Raw genomic sequence first — 19,330 nt, forward strand, 5'->3', positions numbered from 1 at the left:
ACTGCCATGACCCGAGGTAAGGTGCCTAGATAAAACACAGCAGCTACGCGGGGAAGGTAGAAACAAGACCAGGAGTGAAAAAGGTGCTTGGAAATACGTATCTTTATCCAATGCCATCAAGATGTTAAAAAAAAAAAAAAAAAAAAAAAAAAAAGAGGAAGAGGGCACAAGGAAAGGAAGAGGGCACAAGGAAAGGAAGAGGGCACAAGGAAAGGAAGAGGGCACAAGGAAAGGAGTGTGAGGGAACTGAAAAATTTAGTGATATAAAGACTACTGTAGTGTGGTGACATGGGAGGATCTAGTTTATAACTTTATTAATTTGTTCCCCAAATTCTAATCTCAACAGAAAACAATTAATAAAACTCTGATTACTCCATAAAAAAAAAAAAGAAGCGATGACTCCTCCTCCTCTATTTCCTCCAAGCAAAAAACTATCTTGGACATCTAAGATGTGCATTAGGCTTACTGATAAGAAACCTGATCTCTGATGCTTCTGCAGTCAATAGGAAAGGCAGTGCCGTATTTTCTATTCATCATCCTCCCCCATTACTAACTCAAATGTATGCACGTGCTGTTACTTCTGAGCTTCTAGAGTTGAGACAGCACAAAGCTTCCTGACCACTCTCCTGCTTATATCTCTAAAAAAAGGTCCCGAAAGACGACCTGCCGCCAATAAGCCAAGAGATACTGTAAGCACCGAAATTTAACCTGCGCTAACTTCGCCTTCCTGAAAACCATGCGTGCTTTACCTCAGCAATTACACTCAGAAATACATGGAAAGAGACAACAACCTCAGTTTATGGGGAAGAGAGTAACACCCCTCTTGCACCAACAAAGAAAAGTTTTCAATTCTTACATGCTATCTTCATGACCCGAGTCACAACAGAAGCTGAACATCAGAAAAAAACCCAAACCTGTAAACTCTGACACTGTCAACATCCCTTACTAAACCATTACATTGACCCATTCTGTCGAACACAGCTGGTTCCCGAGCACCGCCCCTGTCCACCTCTCGCACTAAACTGCCGCTCAAAACGCAGGAGTTTAAAGGAACATGAAGGAAAAAAAAAAAAAAATCCCAACTCACAGGTTATTTTTATTCATGTGAAAGCTTTCTCACTTAAGAAACACACCGATTTAACCTGAAATTCAATATTTTTGAGCGAATTTCGGTCAAATGGAAAGGCAGCGGCCCAGCCCGCCGCGCCACTCCGCGGCCCCCCCTCAGGAGGCCGCGGCCCCTCGGGCGGCCCCGCCTCAAGGCCGGGCGCAGCCGCCGCCTCCGCGGGCGTTTCGCTTCCCCGGCCGGGCCCCGCGGGCTGGCGGCGGCCCAGCGCCCGCAGCCAATCCCCGGCCTCCAGCGCGGCGCGGCCCCGGGCCCGGCGGCCGCCCACGGCCCCGCGCCGCCCGGCCCCGCCCGGCCGCAGAGCCGCGCTTCCCGCAAGGCCGCGCAGCCGGCGCTGAGCGATCCCCGCGTTCACAGGCAGCCGCTGAGTAAAGCCGCGTCCGCCCGCGGAGGTCGGCACAAGCCCGCGGTGACAGAACGCCGGTACCTGCGGGAAAAATCGTGCGCTGACAGATTTAAAAACGCTCCTCTTCGATCAGTCAACACCCTCACGCCACAGCCAGACGTGCCGTACATTGACTAAAAACTTCCCTGCGGAGTTGAGTGTGTTCCTGCCATTTTTCAGCATCGCTGAAAGGTGGGACCAACCTGAGAGGACACGTGGCACGCCGCCCTTCGAGGGCTAAAACCACCCTGCTGGGAAACCTGCCAGCAAAGCCCACTTCTGCAGGGTAAGAACCCGCACCATATGCCTGCAACAGTACTGTCGGCACTGTGAAGGCCAGTTTTGGAGGGCAAGGGGAAGATGGGCTTCTAGTTACTCCAATCTACAAAACACAAAACGTGTCGGAAGCCCACATCTTCTCCTCCTTCTACTCCTATGTCAACCTCACAAGTAGATCTGTGCTTTACAACTACTATGTTCCTTTTCTGTATTGTTCCAGAGTCAAGAAGACTGGATAGGAGAAACCAACCAATCTTTAAAGAGCAGAAGAGAGCACTATTCCTACACTGCTTGATTTTCTTTGGAAAAAAAAAAAAAAGACTAATATTAATGAACCATATTTTCAGAAACGCAAGTTTGTGCCTACTGCGGTACAGTATCTCTAAAGATGCTTCATGCAAAACAACACAAAATACGTATTTACTGTAGAATGGACTTACTTCTTCTGTCCTCTCTGTTTGCGCGGCACTGAGTTTTGCCTTGGAGTTCTCTCACAAGCTCCATCGGTGCTGTCGCTGGCTTCGCTCTTGGTTAAAGGCTGGTTTTTCCATGGGATAACATACCCAGGAGTTGGACTGAATTGTTTTAAGTCTCCTTGTCCTAATGAGCTCCGTTCTCCACAGTAACAAAAGGCGCAGAGTTGTTCGCTGTGCAAGGGAAGATAATTACATCTTTTTTTGGGAGGGAAAACAGCAAAGCATATCCTATCAAAGAGCAAGTTTCATGCCAATTTAACCCCTTCTAACAAAATAATAAAAGCTCCCAACTGCTATCAGGTATCAAAATTCAGCATTCAGGAACACTGTTTCCAGCTAATTTAAGTTATGTTAAAAGAACTTTTTTGTTCACAGAAGTGCATGATTAACAAAACAACAAAAAAATCCCCCCCCCCCCCCTAATATTCAAATGATTAATATAACCTTTAGGTTCAAGAATTCTGTATCTCTAGACATATGCTTGGTAAAAGGCATCAGAAAATGGGAGGAAAAAAGAAAAGAGAGGAAGAATTTTATTAACATCTCATACCCATTAACAGAACTCAGTGCTGCCATCAGAGAAAATGCAAAGCTCTGCCTTTCTGAACACAGCACGTTACTACACACAGACGTTTCTGTAAGCACATCCACCTTATGTGTAAGACAATGTGCAAATACTGCACAGCAAAGGTTTGATGAAATATGAAAAAAAAACCAAAAACAGAGTAATGAGAAAAATCACAGCAATGGCTAGAGTCACACATGCCAGGGCATACAGCATACACAAATCCAAATACAGAATGACAGAATGCTTTGGGTTGGAAGGGACCTTACAGATCACCCGGTTCCAGCCCCTCTGCAGGGACACCTTCCACCAGACCAGGTCACTCAAAGCCCCGTCCAACCTGGCCCTGAACACTTAAAGGGATGGGGCATCCACAGCTTCTCTGGGCAACCTGTGCCAGTGCCTCGCCAGCCTCTTAGTGAATAATTTCCTCCTTATGTCTGACCTAAACCTACCCTCTTCCCATTTAAAGCCACTCCCCTCTGTCCTATCACCACATGCCCTTGTGAGAAGCCCCTCTCCAGCTTTCTGGTAGGCCCCCTTTAGGAACTGGAAGTATCCTACTTTACTTTAATATTTAAAAACAAAACAATATCTAAAATTTTCATTAGAAGAAATTTTTGTTTACAGAACTGTGACCACTACAACATCCCCGAACCACTTGCAATTACGTTTTAACACGCACAACACAGCAACAGCACGGAAATGACAGCTCTGACAGCACTCCTTGTGTCACATCATATGGAAGCTACTGAAAAACATTTCTATAATAAACACATCCATACACTTAAAATGTGAACTTCTGCAACTAACGCAGTTTGCATTAAAGGAAGGCCATTTAACACATTTTTATGCTTAAATGAGCAATTCTGTTTTCTTCATATTTATGCCCCTAAGACCGCCAAAAGATGCGTTAGGGAATCAGGCACTTGGATACAGGCTTGGTGTAGCCTGGATCCCGTTTAAATAGATTTCAGAGCATGGGCAAGGTGGCACATTTGGGTTTGGGGCACTCTGTGTTGGGTAGGTGGGCAGAGGGAGGTAAGGTGGGAGGATGAAAAACCCTAAGGCTAAACTCCTGCGTAACAGTCACTAAATTCTGTGGGAGGAAATAGAGTGCCTGTGCTTTTCAGCCAGGTGGGGCAAGAGCAGCAGCAGAAAAAGGCTAAAGTAGAAAAGGAAAGTTCCAGATCAGAACAGAAGACACTGAGAATCCAAGAAAGCCCCTTCAATTTGGTTTAACATACTCTGAGACAGAAAAAGGTACCCAAAGATAAAAAGATGCAAAGAAAATATAGATAGATATAGCATAATAACAGGGAAAAACTAATAGTTACAGCTAAACGGTAAATATTTCTGTTTTATAAGCTAGTTTTCAGTGTGATAGAACAACAAAAACTATAATTTGTATGTCAGTGAGTACAACCACTAGACTACCGGTGAAACTTGATCTGGCCTCAAGGCAGAGTTTGTAAGAATGGAAAGCAAAGCTCTTTATGCTCGTTGAGACTAGAGAGACCTGTGAGGAGACTTAAGAGATTTAAACAGGCAGCACCACGGTATATAAATTACACCAGTTACAAACACAAGATTATCCACAGTGGAATAAATAATTATTCATACATTCTGTTAGGACAGACTATCACTGTTCATTAAAAGACTTGAGGATAATTATGACTCAATAAACAAAGCTCCTTGAAGTGAAGTTGTAGCAAATATGCAATAATAAAAGAGAAATATAAATCAGTAATTAAAAATAATAAAATCTAACTTTTAAAGTGGTACCATTTGAAAAAGGAGTACAAGGGTAAAGCAGACATTTCTGGAGCCTGCAAGGCAGCTCCGGCATCACAACTTCCAGCAGTAGCTTTCTGCAGGCAGACTGAAGTGAAACAACAGGAGCAGCAAGTTTCACAGCTACTCTGCAGCGTGGTGTGGACAGCTGTGAAGCTGTCAAGAATCATATGGTTTGTGCTACTGCTCCTGCTTCAGCAAAGCTGGGGACCGCAGCTGAAGCAAGTGTTCCGGCACTCACCGCGGGGAGGGGGCTGCGGGAACCCTTCACTGGGGGCACACCAACAGAGACGCAGAAGTGAAAGACAAAAGCAGCAGAGCATTCCCAGACCACAGCAAAGAGACTGTGCGGCTGAGATAGAGGGGAGGGATTACAAAAGGGGGGAAAAAAAAAAAAAAAGGCTTCACACTTTCCCAGGAGGGTAAGCAGAGGGGCTTCAAATGTATCAGCGCCCAAATACCAAGAAACAACCAGCGACAGCGTACACCCTGCCTAGCACCTCTGCAGGAAAGCCACGGTCCTCCGCTTCCCAACACGTCACGCTGCCAATTTGTCATGCAGTGCAAAGTGGCCAGTTCCGTCACGTTAGCCTTTTAGGTTTAAGTGCTCAGTAAATATTTTAAGTTATGTCTGTATGGGCAGAAGGTAGAGTTTTTTATTCCTATCATCTGAGGATTGCAAAAAGTACTTACAAATCTACTTTCCATATGTCAATATGCAATTAGGGGATGTAAATCTGCGATGCAAGAAGAGCTCTCATATTGAAGATAGCAAAATTGAGATACTGGCAACTCTTAAGATCAAATCCTAGATCTGTTATCATAATTAGCATATTTTCAGAACAGGCTAATTCAAAATGGGATAACAAGCAAGACACGATGTGTCACACATCTTTTTATAAGCTACTAAGGAAAAAAGGAAAGAGAAAGCTCACCAATACTCCATTTAAGATACAGCTATGATGCTCCAAACAAAATATAAATTCATCATTATTTGTGACTTCAACTTAATTCCTAAACTTTCCCAGAACAAATGCTACCTTTTTATCTAGGATTAAAATTCCACAGGTGGTTTATTAGCAGTAGGTGCTTGTATACCTCACCTCATCCCAAGAGATTTTAAACATCTGTATGCACACAAATCTTAATACATAATGCAGAGGAAAAAAATATGTTCAGAACAAACCAGACATACAACCGGGTTTGGGGGATGCAGTAAGAGGCAATAAGGCGAAAAATGTCTGAAGGCAATGTCTGTTCCTACCAAGTCATGACAGGAGATCCAGACTTGGACCTTGTTAGAAAGATGTCCTTTCCAACAAGAAACACACGTAGATCTCAGCACTGCCACAGACATTTTCTTCCACAAATTCTTATTTCACCGAGTTGTCTGGTCAGTGCCTCTTCCTCACACAGAATTTACTCAACCCCCTGACAAGAATCTAAGATGCTACAATCCTCCCCCCAGCCCACATCCCCAAGAAGGAAAACAAAATGCCCTCCAGCCAGTTAATGCCCGAAGAAGGGAGAACAACGGTGACTGTTTCCTCCACTTGACAGATGACATGCAGTCATTAGGACTCATCGTAAAACACATACTTTCCCGTTTGAAGGAGTTCATTTCAACACATGCAGTATTGGGCAACTAGTTGCACAATATTAAATTACAACCAGAGAAGGAGAAACATCTTCTGGCTTGCTTGCAAATATTCAGTTAAATTGACAGTCTCAAAACCTTGTATTTTTTTTTAACGGAATTATTCTAAGGCTGACTATCAGGATTACCACTCAAGCACACCAAGCGCCACTGCAGTTATACTCACAGGAGTAAGTAGAAGCCCCTCCTGGATGCGTCCGAGCTGGGAAATGGCACTGGTATCCTGGGTCAGCCCAGGCTCCTTGACAATAAGCAGATGTGCCGACTGACTTACGTAAACATGTTTTGTTTATGCGGTGTCCCGCATCTCACAGATCTGCACTTGTGTCTGCACGAGTACCGTGTTGTGCAGCTGGTGGAAATCTTCAGATTGCTCCACGTCAGTTTCTGTGACCCTCAACAGTATCAGATGTGACCTCTCACTCTCCTGCCCGTTTTTCACATCTGAGTAGAAGGCTGCCATGATATGGGGCACTGCCATCCACCCGCAACTCCATGCATATAGCTGGGGAATGCATTTCCCTTCCTCAGTTTCCTAGGAATAACCTCCTCCTGTGTCTCCAGGATCCCCATACAGCAGAATGCCAAGGAAGACAGCAAGCAGCCTATGTTGAGTGCGTCTATCGCTAAGACACTTGATGTTATACAACCCTTTTAGTACTACGTGGTGAAGGAGACAGACTAAAGAAAATCCTGCAGCTACCTGTTCTGCAGAGAGGTGTTTAAGGTCCCCTTCCTTCAGAAGAACATGCATGGGGGAATACAACCATCCTACAGAGATGAACAGAAGCTGACAAGGGCAGGAGAAATACGAACCCACAGATTCAGCTCAAGAGATGCTCTCTTCTTGCCCCTTCTCAAATCCCTCCCAGCCTACTGTGAGACACCAAAGTTGTTTTACTCTGCATTCACCTTTTCAATCAACCTCATTAAAAGCAGAGATGTTGTTGCTGTGTAAACAGGAAAAGGCAATGGATAATACCTGAGAAAACCCAAGGCATGGCAATTCCAGTAAGACCTACTAGCTATAACCATCGCCTCAAACATTAATAGTGAGTTACAGATGATCACTACTGCCACTTGCCGTGATAATAATTGCACCAAACTTAAAAAAAAAAAAAAATTGGAAAGCGTAAAAATCAAGATCTATTTCATTCATGCTTTGGGTTGAAAAAAAAAAAGGTGAAGAAAGCATCATTTGACTTTTGCTATGAGTTTGTTTGTTTTTAAAGGAATTATGCAATAATTTTCCCCAGTGTCTGGAAATGCCTTCAGGATGTCTTTTTCACACATGCTTTGGCGTTTTTGAAAGGTGAAACTGAGAAGCATAAAACCTTGGGTTGTGTCAGCAAAGCTGTTACAGAAATTTAAAATTAAGTTTTTAACATCTATTTTTCACAATTCCAATTAAGCTCACCACAATGAAATAGAATCTTTGGGAGCAAAACAGAACTTCAGAGCATCGTTTGTACTGATTACCGAAGCAGACTGATGAGAACTGGCCTTGAGAACTCTTCTCCCAAACACTGTTAGTAGTTTTAACGTATGTTAAAATGCTAAATTAAACACTACAGGGGACCTACTATTTACTTAGCTATGCCAAGCTGTGCTAACGCACAAACTACTTTGCCTTCACTCTCGTTTTACATTGTGTTATTTAAAGAGTAAATTGTTTTCCTCCTTAGTGAAGATGCACCATTGTATCATTCGTGAAAATTCAGATCAAGACCTGCAAGCTGCATTTTAAGTGGAAAAAAAAAGGATTTCTGGCTTGAAACAACACTGGGGTCTGCATCAGTGTGAGTTCTAACATATGTGAGACATTCACAGAGGAGAAGTTATTCTAAAACTCAGGGTTTTAGATGAAGCTTTTCAGCTTCATCTAAATATCCTGTAAATATCTGGGTGTCAATAATGAAGAAGCTTGAAAGGAACTACTAAAGAAAATTCATTAGGCAACACGTAACAACTTCACATTGGTACGGGGTAAACAACCCAATAAATCCCCCTGCTGAATGAAGGATACTAAGGATAGAGAAGGATGAAAAGTGCAACATGGAGATACCACAAAGAGGAAGATACAGAAGTTCTCAGCTGCAAGCTGTATTTAAGTGTTTGACAAGCAAGTGTTCTCCTCCCAACAGGAAACAGAACAACTTGAAATTCTGAAGTGGTTTGACACTATTACATAGAGTTGGCTTTGAAACGAGTATTTTACTTCTACAGATTCCTTTAAAAAAGGAAAAAAAATTATGCAGAATTCCTTTTCCAAAAGGAGGGTGGGACAGAGTTCATATGAACTTCAGGTGAAGAATTTTAAAACTTGAAGTTTTCACAAAGCAATTAAACTGCATTAGACAATTGCTTCCCAGTTTTTTTCAAACCAGCACAGTTGGAGTTCTACAGCCATATAATCAACTTAATGATACTCTTCTCATTTAGAAGAAAGAAAACACTACCAAAACCCAACACATTCTACAATTTAAGAAGTATGAAAATATACTCTTATTCACCTCCAGTATGTGTCAGCTTTAATTTAAACAAATGTTTACAGCTCAGTTAAGATTTCACATGCCCTAAATGCAGGAGGGGTTACCAGAATGCCAGTGCTGAACAGAAGTGAATTTAGAGGTCTACTCCAAGACCATCTAGAAATCATTCCTTAATGTCCATCTAAACCCACTCACACTCTCAAACAAAAATCCCATACAGAATGCAACTGTCAACATACCTGAAAGGTCATACTTCACGCAATTTTGAGAGGCGATTTAACCTCTGGGTGACAAAACCCAAAGAATAAAAAGCACTGTGGCTCATATCTTCAGCGTGCCTTTGTGCCCAGAAAGGCCAGCCTGCTCAAGCGAAACTCCCTCTCTTGGCAAACCAACACAGACAGCACTAAAACTGCACCTGGCTGCACCTCTCAGAAGGCAACTTCATATGGACACTAAGTAGGGTCTTACTACCTCAAAATTACTGAAAGTTAACATATAACAAGTTGGCTTTAAATAGCACATTTTCAAGAAAGTTTCATCGAAATTGTTCAGTCACATTAGGGGACGGAAAAAAACATGCTGTTCTGTATAATTCAAACATGGTATTTTTCCTTTGGAAAGACATTTACAGAAGAGATGAACACAACAGAGTGGGGCTCTTTAGTCAAAACTGTGCTGGGTCAGATTAAAGGTTCACCCAGCCCCGCATGATCAGATGCACAGGAGATACTGAAGAGCACGGCAAACAGAACACTACTCATGCCTCCCAGCACTTTCAGTTCAAGGCCCTGCTGTACCAGCTGTGATTCCTACATAGCCAGTAATTCTCTCTCATGAACTGTTCCAAATCTGCTCTTGACCTCACATAAATTTTCAGCAATCCACAACATCCTTTGGCAAGGATTTTCCTGTCACCCTAGACAACTACCTGCTGTGCAAAGAATCACCTCCTTTTATTTGGCACCTAACCCTTTAAGTTCATTTGATGACCCTCAGTTTTTTGCATTAAAAGAAACTGAACGTCAATACAGAGCCACCCTCTCCATGTCACCTACGATTTTGACAGTCCTTACCTTCCTCCTCCAATCTCTTTTCCAGACTGAGGGTCCTAGCTTATTCAGCTGTTCCCCACAGGAAAGCAACTCCATGTCTTGATCAACCTTTCTGCTGCTCCGTGAACCTTTTTAAGTTTTACTATATTCATTTTTGGAGTTACAGACACACTTCCTGTAACCCCATGAAAATTAGTCCAAACTTGTTTCTCCAAATGTTTCTAACCTCACCTCGTAGATCCCATGTGCTCAAGCAAAGCTTTGGCACTTTGCAGCCACAAGCTCAAAAAAATTCTCTCTTTACCAGGCACGGTCCCATTCTCTCTCAATCCTTATGTGCAAACAGACTCCATATGCACCATCCTCACCCCATGAACAAACATCCTTCCGGCAAAGGTTAGAGACACTCACTGGGATCATCTCTGCAACTACAGCTTAGGGATTCTGTGTGTCCGGACTTTGTCATTTAAATTGCCTGAACTTTCCATCAGCTGTGGAAGCAGCTTCAGCAAGAGAAGGAAGGAATGATCAATGAATGGGCAGGGCACGACAGAGGGCTTGCTGTGTGAGGGAAATGGAAGGTGGTGGAGAAACAGGACAATTGACTGTGGGGAATAACACAGAAAGCTGAAGGAAACAGGAAGAGAACATGGCCTCAGCTGACAAGGAAAACAAATAAGAAATTGGAGAAAGGGATGAGAAGAAATATCATATTCCAAGCATCTGTCTGGGAGCCACCAGAGATGCAAAGAAGGAAAAGGCAGATCAGGTGAAGAGTCAAAAAAGAAGAAACCACAACTTAGTGGACATTGAAACAACAATTAGAACTGATAAGCAGAGACCAGAATTAGAGAAGCAAAGAGAATAGGACTATGAGTCAACAATACAAAAAAAAGGCAAGAGTCTGACAAAGAAAGCTGGAGGTGAAAAAAAAAAAAAAAAAAAAAAGAAGAATTTGAAGAAATTAGAGAAGACTCTGTATTTATTCAACACTAGAACAGAACTAAAGACACCAGACTCTTACCATCGCCTGGGATTAACAGGTATCTGTGCATTCCTCTGACAAAGCAGGCATCCCATCCACTTCTGAACTTGGTCTACGTGGGACACTGCGTTACAGGTACTGCTATCAGTCCTTCAGCATGGTCTGACAGACTGCCAGCCCCGAAATCCTGCTCATGAGATGCTTCTCTGTATGACTACCATCTCTCAGAGGACAGAAAATCTGTCCAGTCAACAGACCTGACCTGCCAGCACTGGGCTTGCTGCCCAGCAGTGGCAGGACAGCTGCATGCACGTAAGCAGCAAGAGAAACCCAGGTAGAGACAAGGAGTCTTAGTAGGATGGGAGAGAGACAGAAAAACGGCCTACCAACATCCATCAGAGGCTGAGAGTGGGGCTGCAGAAACCTGGAGCACCTGCTCACACAGGGCAGGAGACATTTCTACGTTTGGTTTTTGTGGCTGGACCATCTTATGTAACAGAGTAATTCAAGGAGCAAAGATCCACGCAACTTAAAAGCCGGGTCATGAGTGTCATTGATCATGGGCATCAAATCTCACAAGGCACAAGTTCTACACGAGAGCACTGAACAGATTATGGGCACAATGTCAATTGTTCAAACTAAGAACAAGGCAGGAGTACGGCTGCCTGTGAAACCCTTCTTTGGCCCCATTTGTGCAATACGCATTCTGCTTCAAAAAAGATGCAGACCATCCGGAGAGAACTCCAAACAGCAAGAAGAATCAGAGCTCAAGAAAACATCATCTACAAAGAAAGTATCAACAAATTTGGGATTTTTATTTTGAAGTAAAGCATGCTGAGGAAATAAACCAAGAGCCTTTTGCACAATTCTGTCCTTCATTATCCCTGGCAGATGGTACAAGTAGTAATGGGATAAATCCAGCATGAGGAGAGCGTGGGTTAGATGTGAGGAAAGTGCTTCCAACAGCAAAAACAAAGAAGGGACTGGAAGTGACTGTTTAGGGAAGATCTGGAGTTTTTATTATTGCAAGACTTAAGAGTAGTTTATGCAAACATCTGTCAGGAATGACAGCTGTAGATATCTGCCTGGGAAAAGGAGGTGAACTAGATGACTTCCAAAGGCTCCTTCCTGCCCTGTGAATCTGAGGTAGAGCTCCTTTAACAATGATCTGTCATCAAATTCTTCCCTAGTCAATGTATGAACAGACAGGATGGACAGTCACTATTTAACTTTTTTTCTCGTTTTTTAGTGTGTGATCTTAGTCTTCACCTACTGACAATATTGACATTGTGCCCTGCCAGCCAAACCAGTGATTTCATTCTGGGCTAGACTGGTCATCGATATAATGATGAAACATTATTTCACTATTATTAAACAATTTATTTTTATAACACGAAGGAATGCTACCTCCACTTTGCAGTTGTAGAAGTCAATCACTGACTTCAGAGGAAGATATTCTAAATGGTTGCGTTGATCTAGATCTCTAAGCATAAAGGCAAAATTCTGCAATGATTTCAAGTGTCTTGTTTGGTACATAAGGTCCATTCTCTGCAGAAAGAATTCTCACAGAAAAACATTAATGTAAATCTACAAACTGTATCGTAATACATATGCACCAAAAGAAATAATCAGTTTCAAAATTAATCTTAATACTGGTGACTCCTAAAATACATGCTGGACTTTGCAAATTTAACAATTTAAAAAATATATTTTTAATATTAAATATTTTACCTAACTCCCTCCTGCCTAAAGATCTAGCTTCTCCTTCCACCACCACAGGATTATTCTGTCCAGTTTATCTAATCTCTCTGCCACTCCACAACTGCTTTTTCCACTAAGTGTTGCCGAAGGTTGCAAGTTTTATGACACGCTTTGAAGATTAAAAAAAAAAAAAAAAAAAAAAAAAAAGAAGAAGAAAAAGGTAAGCAACAAAGATAAAGAAGTTCACTGATACTTTTTGACCATTTTCTTTGTTCACACAATCAACAGATGTTCACCAACCACTTCTTTTTGATGGAATAAAGCATCAGCCCTCCATCTCCAGATTCCAGATTTGATCGCAGCAGCAGCAATAAAACAAGGGGGAATAGTGCAATTGGTCTGGAATGAAAATTACATGCTCTGTCCAATTACAAGTGAAGCAGGAAAGCAGGAAGGTGTGTTGCCAGGGTTTGGTTGGGTTTTTTTTGTAGTTTTTAACGACTCACTCACAAGAGCAGATATTTAGCAGACCAAAGTATCAAAATCAAAAAAGCTCTGTGAAAATCTCAGCTTCTACTTATTTAAGAATGTTCTGTCTTCATGATTATGACAAAAGGACTGAAAATGTGCAATTAATGCAACTGACAGTCTCCAAAAGTAGATGGAAAATAAAATTAATCAAAAGGTGTTTTGTTCTTCTGTGAAATTGTGTTTCTAGGCCATTCTCATTAGCTTTTAATGCCTGGGGTTGACAATGTGGGAAACAGAGGAGGAAGGTAGAAGCGGGCTCTGCTGCGAGTCGCAGCCGGTTTCTGGCTGCTCGCCCGCCTCATGGGCTGCACTTCCCCTGCTCTCTGCAGGCAGCGCAAACCAGGGGAGCAGATTCCTTTCGAAGAAGCTGGATTCCACTCAGCCATAAGTCCTGAGCTGACAGAAGCTTCTCACAAGGCTTATAAAAAGAAAAAGGGAACAACCAAAGGAAAAGGCTCCAAAACCCATGACACTGATGATATATAAGAGCTGGCAGCGTTACCCTTACCGCTGCCAGGCTCCATAGTTTATCTTTGCTTGACGTTATTGCCCCTCCCCACATGTGGTCAATAATTCACACACACACACACACGGCTCGCCTCTCTCAGCCTCCCTACCCCAGTATGACTCAGATACTATTTATTTTAATGGTTTTCAGCACATGGCTTTCTGAGCACTAATCCTAAATCTGCTGTTAAATTCCCCACCCCAATCCCATTTGCAGTGAATAGTTCTCTTGGACTCCCATATCCCACCTCAGAAAGGTTCCAACATTGGCTATCTTCTCTCGCACCTTTTGCTTGGATGTTCTTCTTTAGCCTCAGTCTCAGGAGGGATCCAGAGAAAAATACCACACAAGCCAAGCTTTGGCTAATGTCTCAGCTACTGAAATCTCCATCCCAGTTCTGACATATCCTATTATGTTTCAAATCACTATTTTTCAGTAGCAAATTATTTATTTCATGTACAAGACTTCATTTTGTGTCCTGTGCTTCTCTAAGTCCTTTATCTTCACTACCGAAGACAGCAACCCAAAATTGTTTTATACTCAATTCAGAAAAAAGTGATGCAAAAGCAGCTCCACCTACACCGGCATCTACTTCTGGTGGAGGTTTTGGTTCTTTTCTGTGTCCTAGGCAATTTCTGCACTGTCTGTTATAATATACTCCCATAATTCTCCTACGTCTTGTATACCTAAACTTATTTCTAAATATATAGACATTTCCACTGGATTAAGTTACTTATACTATAAAACAGAAATAGAAAAGCTTACAAAAAGAGAGATGAAGCTGATGAGTACGATTAATTTGGAAACCAGCTTCAAAACTACTTCCCCAAGTTACAGGTTGAAAGTGGCTACAGAATCACACTAAATCTTCATACATTTCCTCCCACCATTACACAACCAAATGCCATGGGCGTGTGTTATTTCACACGCTGTGTTTTCTCCTAAGAGAATGGAGTTAAGCCACCCAGAACCCTGTCCTCCTACCCCTGCACGGCTCGGTGGCAGTGTCAGCACGCCACAGACAATGACACAGATGACTGATGGAGAATCAGAATAGATTCCTCATCACAGATCAGGATAGGCTTTCTTCTGCTACCTTTCAAGACACAGTGCCAAAAAAAACACCTGACATCTATTTTTTTCCCCCACTGTTACCAGGACTTCAATGACTTCTGCAGCTAACAGCAATTTTGCATCCAAGTCTGGAAACAAAATTACCTGGGATCAGCGAAATCTATGCCTCCTAATTAACTGTTCCACATCTCCTTAACACATTTCTTTCCAAAATATCAGAGATCGCTGTTATTTTAATTAAAAATTAATAGTACTTAGCTTTTTTATTCTTTAATTGGCCAAAGGAACAGGCCTACAATAGCCTTTCAATCTTGACTAATTGAAGTCAACACTTCCAGTTGGGAGGAAGAGTAAGTTGAGGGCAAATAAAGGGCTGGTTCAGAACCGTGCAGAAGGTTTTTCAGAAGATTCCTGCCCAGCTTTTAAGAAACAAGTTTACGGCTAGGGCAAGTGCTGTAATCTACTATTCATGATAACAGCAGGAAAGTAACCTTGAGAAGCACAGAGAGCGGATGAAACAGCACTAAAACTTTTGCAAACAATCCAAAACAGGGTCAGATAAAGAACCAAAACAGCTGTTCAGTTCAAGCTGCTCTACCTATTTACTGCAATTTAATACCAGCTTTGGAAAATTCCATTAAGAGCAGAAATTTCTGTGTACTTCATTCAGGTATACACGCAAGATCTACTTAACAAAAATTCTTTGTAAGAAAGGAAGTATGTACTGGAACCCAAGAAGCTTGTGAGCACATGAAAATTATATATGCAGCAAATAGATGACGTAATTTTTTGTGCACAGAAAATATGCTCTGTGTCAAATTAGGAGGAAGTAAAATGATGACCATGGTTCTCTCCAAATCTGTCAAAATTTAATTGCACCTATAACTGTCTGGTAACAGCAATCTCTGCAGCAAAGAGACCCGCTACTGGGTTAAAAGCTGCTACCAGGGCTTCAACAGAGAAGCTCTGCTAGAATTCTGTGATACTGTTTCAACAGTGATTACAGAAAGTGTGTTCTGTTTACCTCCAAATAATGTAATTAATACATACACTGCTTTTGGGGTAATTTACATTTATAAAAGGTTAAAAAAACCCACGTAATTTTTCTCCATTATAAATTCTGAAATAAGAAAGAACACAATACAAATGACAAGAGATCTGTTTTACTTTGTTCCTGAAAATATAGACATAAAAGCTGAAACTTCAGAAACCATTTTATATAGATTTGCCAAAACACCGTTTTCTCAGTAGGAAAGCTTTAGTAATCACATTTTATCTCCTATCACTTATATCTGTTTTAATTTAAACAGCTAATACGCTGTAATTCAAGGGTTTACCAGTGTAGCCTGAGGACAACACTCAAGGAATGTGCTTTTCACCTTGATCTCCCTAGACGCCAATTAAGCCATCAGTCTCAAGCACAGGCCAATGCTGCCAGCACTTCAAAGCCCCAGTAGCAGGTCCCAAGCCTGCGCCCCAGCACCCTGCACCCCATTACCCGACTCCCAGCCCTGCCCCCTGACTCACTAACCTGGTTTTAGCTTCCACACCCACAGAGGCAGTGGAGCTTGCAGACTCCTCGGATACCGAGCGCTGAAGGACTGGTGTTAGCTGCTTGGTGCTGTCCACTTCCGTTTGGGCATCCTCTTCTGCAGATTGCTCTTTGACTTCTGTGTAAAATATAAGAATAATGTAACTTAAAAAAAAAATACACAACATGTCAAAATATAATCAGATCTTGCAAAGGATAAACGATTCGAGTGGAGAAATGGAAAGGCTGAAGAATCTGTAATGTTGAAATAATATGTCTGCTGGAGCACATTGAGAAGGGAAAATCTTCCTGTTTGATGTACAGAGATTGAAATAAAATTATCCTTCAACCTAGAATGAACTCACTTAGGAAGACAATGTGTAACATTTAAAATCCTCAATGAAGGCATTTAAAACACACTGAAGAGAACCACAAAACTAAGAAAAGAAGATTAAGAAATTCTTTTTCACGAATGAGTGTGCCAGATATTTATTTGAGCTGGTGTAATCTGGAACTGCTTCACCTCTTTCAGTTAAGCTACTCAGTAACATACATCTGAAATGTTTTTGGACATCTGAAACATCCAAAAATGACGGATTTGTCTGAAAGCCAAATGGCTCGTGTTAAACCCCTCCCACCACCCTATCCTGGGAGGAAAAAAAAAAAAAAAAAGCTGGACAATCATTTGACACTAAATAAATACCTTGTTAGGAATACATCCCTTGTAATAGTAAATGGCTCCCTACAGAAAACCAAACCAAACCAAACCCTACACCCTTAGTTTTTTGGCACGTCTGAACAAACAGTCCCCGCAATCCTCCCTGGGTGAGGATTCCTGAAACAGGCAGCATCCCACAGAGCCATTCATAATGGCCTGCAGTTAGTTTTCAAAGTATGTTAGATCTGAAAGGTGGTTTTGTGCAAGTACCTCCCAAATCTCTAAATACAACCTCAATGAAGAGTGCAAAGCATAAACACTTCTAAAACAGGCAGACGCCAAATCACTAAAAACAAAACCCACAACACAGCCCAGGAGAAGCAGGCATGGAGTGCTCAAGGAAGACCACCAGAAATTGTGGCCTTGCTCTGATCTGTCCTGGCGACTAGTTAAACTCTGCAAAAGGAATTCTGCTTTATTGTGTGCCTGCAGAAACTCTCAAGTAAGCAAAAGCCATTTCCTCTTTGTCAGCGTTCATCTCATCGTGCGTTAATGGGCACCCATTACCGCGGAAAGGCAAAGCTGAGGAGCACTAACTCATTCTGAAGAACTCTGGTCCGTGTGAGAAGACACAGATTGCTTTGCTACACACTAGGACTGTATGAGAAACATCCTTATGGTGCTCTTCCCCCTGCAGTTTGCTTCCCTAGAAAAGAAGGGACCCAAATTACGGTAAATGAGACAAACAACATCTCAACTGCTGTCTCTGCAGGAAACCAAACCGTGTCTCAATATGCCGCTGGAAGACTGAAAACACGGTGCTCACCAAACAGAATGAAAACAGCGTTATTGTAGTTGTGTGGGCCATGCTTAAACTGTTAAAGTTTTCCAAAAGGAGCTTAAGGGAGAGCAGAAGTAATGCATTTCATGAGTCAAACTCCTAGGAGATGGGAGTCCATACTGGCACGGCAGAGGGACAGCAGATACCCTCATGGCTGCCTCAGAGACGTTCTCGGAGGCATCTGGCACAATACATTAACTGCTTCTCACTGTATTTAATGAACACTTATCAGACTTGGTTATGGCATCCTACTTTGAAGCTTCTGGGAATGAAGAAACCATGAATGATTAATAAATGTGAAGCTCATTTGCAGATTCATGTGTAAGACTTTATTTTGCGTCCCATTTTCATGACCGTTTCTGCCACAGTGAAGGTCCTGTCCATGTATAATGAGATGGTGGGGGAACTGAGAATTAAAAAAGCTAACTGCACAACTCCCAAATGTGTCTCAGTTCCTTTTTATGTCACTATCCTTTACTAAAATATTAGGAAAATACCAGGAAACACACTGTTCAATTTTTTTTTTATTACTTTAAGACAATTACATCAATAGTTCTTCCCCACTTAACCAGTGAGGACAGAAAGGCCTTCTTATCTTATTAAGGTTAAGCAAAACCCCTAAATGAAGAAGTTAAAGTTCCTATCCCCATGAGCCACCAAAATGGTTCCTCTGCCATCCAGAGGGACCTTGACAGGCTGGAAAAGTGGGCCCATGAGAACCTAATGAAGTTCAACCAGGCCAGGTGCAAGATCCTGCACGTGGGTCGTGGCAATCCCAGGCACAAATACAGACTGGGCAGAGAATGGATCAAGAGCAGCCCCAAGGAGAAGGACTTTGGTGGGCTGGTGGATGAGAAGCTCAACATGAGCCAGCAAAGTGTACTTGCAGCCCAGAAAGCCAACCGCATCCTGGGCTGCATCAAGAGCAGCGTGGCCAGCACATCCAGGGAGGTGATTCTGCCCTTCTGCTCTGCTCTCAGAGTAGTCACGGAGACCGGTGACAGCTAGAACTTTATTACATGATGACAGATTTCTTTGGAGGTGTGATGAAGCAAGAGCGATGAAGCAATACTAAAGATCTAAAATGTTCTTTTGGTACAAGCAATCCTTTTCTGTTCTCTAGCAATCACAAAAAAACTATTCTGCAAGCCACCTGGGTAAACCTACAGCAAGGTCAGGAGATACATGTGTGGGCTCTGCTATGGCAATCAGGCAAAGAAAATACACTAGCATGTCCAAAACATTTTTTTTTTTTAAAGTTAGAAACTACTTTCCAAGTCAAAACCGGAAAATAATGTCAGACTTTGACCACAAAAAAAAAAAATCTCCTTTAAAATCTGATAATATTCAGTATATAATGACACTGAAAAAAAAATCCAAGATGATCCACAAAGTAGTTGTCATAAACATGAAAAAGATATTCCACTGCTGGTTAGATGCAACGAGCTGACTGTTTAACCGGTTTACTGGTCAGGACTCTGCCATCAGACTTACTGCGAATTTGGCAAACAACGAAGCAAACGTAACGAGCTTCCAAAACTCTCAGTAAGGACAGTAAGTATTGCAGGCTGGAAAATACCAGTATCACCAAACACTGCAGGGACATTCCAGGGGTCTCAGCCGTGGCTTACCGGGATGTTCTGCAAGAGCAAGTACCAAGCGTTTAACCCGC

General features: G+C 42.2%; 1 protein-coding gene across 11 annotated transcripts in view; it reads right to left on the minus strand.

Moving 5' to 3' along the window:
* KMT2C (lysine methyltransferase 2C) overlaps window positions 1-19,330 on the minus strand; it is a 197,257-nt gene that overhangs the window by 121,894 nt on the left and 56,033 nt on the right. For all 11 annotated transcript variants that reach the window (XM_086741820.1, XM_086741826.1, XM_086741825.1 and 8 more), the window contains 2 exons: window positions 16,160-16,298; window positions 2,231-2,437 (listed from right to left, as the gene is read on the minus strand). In XM_086741820.1, the coding sequence (XP_086597946.1) occupies window positions 2,231-2,437; window positions 16,160-16,298 (346 nt within the window). The remainder of the gene's footprint in view (window positions 1-2,230; window positions 2,438-16,159; window positions 16,299-19,330) is intronic.

The sequence above is a fragment of the Chlamydotis macqueenii genome, chromosome 2 (genome assembly GCF_036417535.1).
Source record: "Chlamydotis macqueenii isolate bChlMac1 chromosome 2, bChlMac1.mat, whole genome shotgun sequence".
Classification (NCBI taxonomy): Eukaryota; Metazoa; Chordata; class Aves; order Otidiformes; family Otididae; genus Chlamydotis; species Chlamydotis macqueenii.